Below are 5,304 nucleotides of genomic sequence, written 5' to 3' on the forward strand. Positions count from 1 at the left end.
AGTTTTGCTTCAAGAGGGCCACTAGCGGTCCATTGAATATTAATAAATAAAAAACAAAATAACAATTACAGGCGTCCCCCGAGTTACGACCCCCTCGAGTTACGACGATTCGCAGATACGACGATTTTGATTTTGACAGTTGAAAGTTGTCATTGACAAGAAATTGATGTATTTTTTTGAATATCTGGGCTGATAACCGTTATATACACTTTTCCAAGGATTCGACAATTACCCTATATTGCATATCTATATTGTGTACGGTTTTTTAAATATAATTATTACATTATCGAACATTATTTTAAATAAAATACACTATATCATAAATTCCAATTCTTCAACTTCGGCTATAAAATTTATATTCATAGATATTCGACATACGACTTTTTCGACTTACGCCTTGCTTTGAGACATTTTTTCGGTCCCAAATACAGTTGTATCTCGGGGGACACCTGTAATAAACAAAATCTTATAAAAATTCGATTAAAAATTATTGTTTTCGAAAGATGCCTTTTGAATGAAAAACATATACATTTTACTATCAAACAATGTATTACTTTTTTCTTGTTAGCATTGTGATATTCAGCTTAGGATGGATATAAACACAGCACACAGAGAAATAGCTTTCTTCACGTCTACTCGCGAAGCCGTTCCGGGTCAAAGCGACCGCGTGTTTATTGAATCGTCAACAAGACCATACACGAATGTAAAAGAAACGCAATAAACTGCGCTCTAACAACTTGCCTGTTGGTTGGAAATTCTTCCACTTAGTATATTATTCACTTAGTACATTGATTCGCACCTTAACTCTTTACTCGGAAACTAGATAAAAAAACGGGGATAAAAAGGCAGTCAAAAGCCGCCTGGTAGTTCTTATGTGGAAGGTAGCTCCTCCCTCCGTACTATGGGTGAAAGGATAAATAGAAGTAACTAAGACGCGATCATACTTTTTCTACAATCGCGTCATCAGACAAGCTTTTGTGAAAGATAAAACGTTTACACATCTTGATTTTTTTACTTTTTAGCTGTCTCGTTTCTCGTTATTTGTTTAAGAAACAAGTTGAATGGGAGCTCAATAAATATATGTAACATAAACGCTACACAGAATGTAATGTTAACTATGGCAGCTGTAAAGAGAATCTATGATGGTAAAAAAAAATACAATCAATTAATAATATCCTTGTTGATCAATACAGCAAAACTTACAATTGTAAAACTTTCGTACACTATTGGATATGTGATGTGTTTATATACAGCATAAATTATACCATATTGTACAAGGTATATGCTATAGCTCAGTTTAGATCCAACTAATAATATAGGATGTTGCAGGAAATTTACTAATAAGGAATGCTTTTCCTGGAAAGCCATATAAACCAGAAGTACAGACGGAAATATACCCCATGCACTTTTCAACAATGATCCGTATATAGCTAAGGAAAGTGAAGGTTGGTTTATGTGATCTGAAGGCAGCATGATTGTGAGACTGTTTAATAAAATGAACATCAGAGCAGAAGCTGGCAAAATAAAGTTTAGCTGGAAATATGGAAAAAAAATTATGTAATGAACTGTGACACACAATTTACCATTGCATTACCTTTAAAATACTCTTCGCGTTTGGGTTATCTTTTAGGCGGTAATACGTAATGCCTGCAAGCATACCGAAGAAATAGTTACCAGCATTGGTCTCGGAAGGAATGTAAACATGTAAATAGTAAGGTAAAGTTCGAATTTCTTGCAGAACATGTCTGAAACAAAAAATATAAATTTATTTGAAGATATTAAAATATCATATTTCAACGTACTCAATAAATATTTGCCCTCACTCTCGCACCCTCGACCCATCCCCATCCATCCATCTCTCTGTTTCTCAGATTGCGCATACCCCCCGCCATGCAATTGACAGCGATGTGCGAGGGCGCGCGAGGGCTCGCACGCCATACAAGTTCACCGCCTCAGAGCCCTCGCATTAAAGAGCTTGCGAGCCTTGGTAGTTTTTTCACCCCTAGTTTTAGCAGTTATAATTATAGCACGCCGAGAGCAGGTATAACATTGCAAATTATAGCTTACTAAACACCTACATTTTGAGATTTAATTTGGCAAAATTCCACAAAAATTGGAGAAGTAATCTTTTCGGCGAATAACACCTAAAGAACAAAAACTTATGTATGAAAAATAAAGACTATTTTTAAGTATCATAGGATTTCGAGCAGATGATACCACTCTCAACCCTCGCAATGTTTGACGGGTCATAGGATTTCGAGCAGATGATACCACTCTCAACCCTCGCAATGTTTGACGGGTTGCGAGGGTTGGGAGTAGTATCATCTGCTGGAAATCTTAAAGTATGTTAATTTTTTTTAAATAAATTTATATTTTTTGCAGTGTAATTTGTCGAAAAAATCACTACTTTAATTATTGCAGATGTTTTTCAAAATAAAATAAATCAAATAAAATAAAATTATAATCAAAGCACTCCGAGAGCAAGTGTAACTGTGCAAATTATAGCAAACTAAAACTAGAAGTTTGACATTTTATTATGAAAAAATCCACAAAAAATTTTAAAAATTGATCTTTTCAACGAATAATACCGTAAAAAAATTTGAATAAAAAATAAGGATTAATTAAAAATACCATGAGATTTCGAGCAGATGATACTACTCACAACCCGTTAAACATTGCGAGTGTTATTTGCCATAAAACTTTGCAAATGTTGGTAATATGAGAATCCTATGACAAATTGAAAACAATCTACTACAGCTATTGCTGTTTTACTTTTTTTTTACGACAAAGATTTAACTTTTATAACGTAACTATCATCTCAAAATTAAATGGAAAGATCTGCTAACGATCTGAGTTTTGTATCAAATAATATGGTAAAAACCTGTGCTACTATTTTCAGAGGCATTTTGGCCGACGGGGTCTAATGAGTTTGACATTGCTGGTCTAATGCGACCATTACTTGCGCTACATTGTTTATAATACATCGACTTTTTTATTTTAACTATTGATAGAAATTTGTGCTGGTATAAATTTATACCATCTTCTTTGTATTATAATAATGAATAAAAAAAACTATACCTTAAAATCATCATTACTGTAGCATCCAGATGATATCGATAGATGATGCCAATCGGCACAACAAAGGCAGTAATCGTCATGCATATTACAATTGGTTTGAATAATCTTGGAATCCTAATAAACCAATACACATAAGATTTATTTAAAATATATTGAGTAAATTTAGAAGCAAGTTTATAAGTTTATATAGATTCTCACCGCATGAGCAACATCAGTATTGTACCAAGTAGGTACAGCTGAAAATCAGCACCTAAATACCAGGAAAACTGAATACACTGAAAATGAGATTAAAAAGCATAAATAAATTTAATGCAAATTCATACCATTTATTTTTAGCTATTATACCGGTTCACTTGGGTTTATATAGTTGTTTATGAAAAATAAATTCGTCCACCAGTTTGTTGTGCAATAATCGCGAAAACGATTGCCTATAAGACCTTCTTTCATCCGAGGATACCATGATGCATGAAATAAGATCACAAAAAGATACAGTGGAAGTATTCTGAAATGAAAAGAGAAATGTTTGTTATATTTATAAGTTACCAGTGGGTTTAGTTCATTAATTCGCTACAAGAAAAAGTAGGGGAAAGCGGGGCAAAATGTGCACCATCTATTTAAGCATTATTTCACTACAAAGATACTTTCCAATGCTAAAAATGTATTCATTAGAGTGTTCTATAAACACCATGTAAGTTTCATAACCCTTACATTACCAATAACCAAGAAAAATACAAAATAAGTTTAACTAGCATATTAATGTAATTTTTGCCGCTTTGAAATTAGGCGTAAACCAGAGTCACAGGGATTCGTTGAAGTTTTTCATGATATATTTTTAAAGATATGATACTTCTATACAATTTTTATGAACAATGCAAGGCGATTGAACGTGTATTTTTACTAACATAACAAAAAATACACAAAATTTTCACGTGGGGCAAAATGGGCAGTTACGCTTGGGGCAAAATGGGCAGATACTTTTGACATATGGCACTTGGTGAGGCTATGGTATTGTATTTGTCGCCTCAACAATGATGGCAGGCATAGCTTCAAAATATTCGATTTTGTAGATTTAAACGTGTAAAAACTGATAACATATTTGTGGAAGAATTTAAAGGGGTTTCCTGACCAGCAAAACAAAAGATAAAACGAAAATACATTTCACGAAACGTGAGCAAAAGCATATACCATTACCTAAGCGCAGTTGTTGTGGCCCATGTTGCCCAAATGTTTTGACCCCGCTGCGCAAATTCGAGCAGTTTTCTGCCCACTGCGCAAAGCGACAGGCGAAATCATGGCGTTCGGAGAATTTTATCATGCCTTCCTTTTCTCTCCAACGGCAAATTTGTCAAGCAGCTCGTCGAGCTACCCGTCCCTGGCTCCGTCTCATACCCCTTGCCTGAACGCGCTGTCGAAGGTTTAGTTGTGTTGGTGCGCCAGACGGCCAATCGCTGTCAGCCGTCGTCCGTGCTTTTTCCCTCCATAGCGCTATCTCTTTCTCGCGTGTGGTCAATGCGAGTGGTCGAGCTGTTGTGGCGCTCAAAAAAGCCGTTAACAAACGTTGCAGCGATGAAGTTGCATTTTCACAAATCAAACCAAAAAAGCGCAATGAGTTCAAACGCTGCCACGTAAAAATCAGGAATCGCCAGCTCACGCGCATCCGAATTCGCATTAACACGTTCATCCCGGCGCTGATTTTCATCATCTTTCCTTTCCGCCGGCATCTAGAACGCAAGCTGATTGTGAAACCGGTATACTGGAAAGTTCACTGGGAGTCTCTGGGGCCTGCCATAAAACTGAACATGTAAAGCATTAAGGGGAAGGGAGGGGGGTGCAAATGGTTCTCCAGCCACGGGGCCCCAACGACCATCTTTCCGGGGGCCCTTGTCGCTAATACTCTGTCCACTTGTAAACATATTGCATACTACAGACTAGACATCTTCGGCGACCGCCTAATCCGCCTACCGTTACATCCGCCGCTGGTTCATGACGGTGTTTTTTTATTGTACGATGCATCCTTCCCCCTGCCTGCACCGTATGCATCGGGCAGGAGACAGTGTTACAGTATGAAAGTTGTCCGCTGGATAGGAGCGGTCCCGCGGCACTGTCATCATTCCTCGCATTTGCATGCCCGTCGTGGGTTCTAACCGCGTATGAACCGTTCGCCGTAGCAAGGGCTGACTATCCGGCTACGTGGTATTCAAGTCCTGAAAAGGCCGGCATGATCGC

General features: G+C 37.1%; 1 protein-coding gene across 6 annotated transcripts in view; it reads right to left on the reverse strand.

The window, feature by feature from the left end:
• Positions 1-623: 623 nt before the first annotated feature.
• LOC121592014 (O-acyltransferase like protein-like) overlaps positions 624-5,304 on the reverse strand; it is a 55,225-nt gene continuing 50,544 nt past the window's right edge. For all 6 annotated transcript variants that reach the window (XM_041913211.1, XM_041913212.1, XM_041913214.1 and 3 more), the window contains 6 exons: positions 3,424-3,580; positions 3,277-3,353; positions 3,079-3,192; positions 1,595-1,745; positions 1,204-1,533; positions 624-1,137 (listed from right to left, as the gene is read on the reverse strand). In XM_041913211.1, the coding sequence (XP_041769145.1) occupies positions 1,012-1,137; positions 1,204-1,533; positions 1,595-1,745; positions 3,079-3,192; positions 3,277-3,353; positions 3,424-3,580 (955 nt within the window). In that variant the 3' untranslated portion in view covers positions 624-1,011. The remainder of the gene's footprint in view (positions 1,138-1,203; positions 1,534-1,594; positions 1,746-3,078; positions 3,193-3,276; positions 3,354-3,423; positions 3,581-5,304) is intronic.

The sequence above is a fragment of the Anopheles merus genome, chromosome 2L, assembly GCF_017562075.2.
Source record: "Anopheles merus strain MAF chromosome 2L, AmerM5.1, whole genome shotgun sequence".
Classification (NCBI taxonomy): Eukaryota; Metazoa; Arthropoda; class Insecta; order Diptera; family Culicidae; genus Anopheles; species Anopheles merus.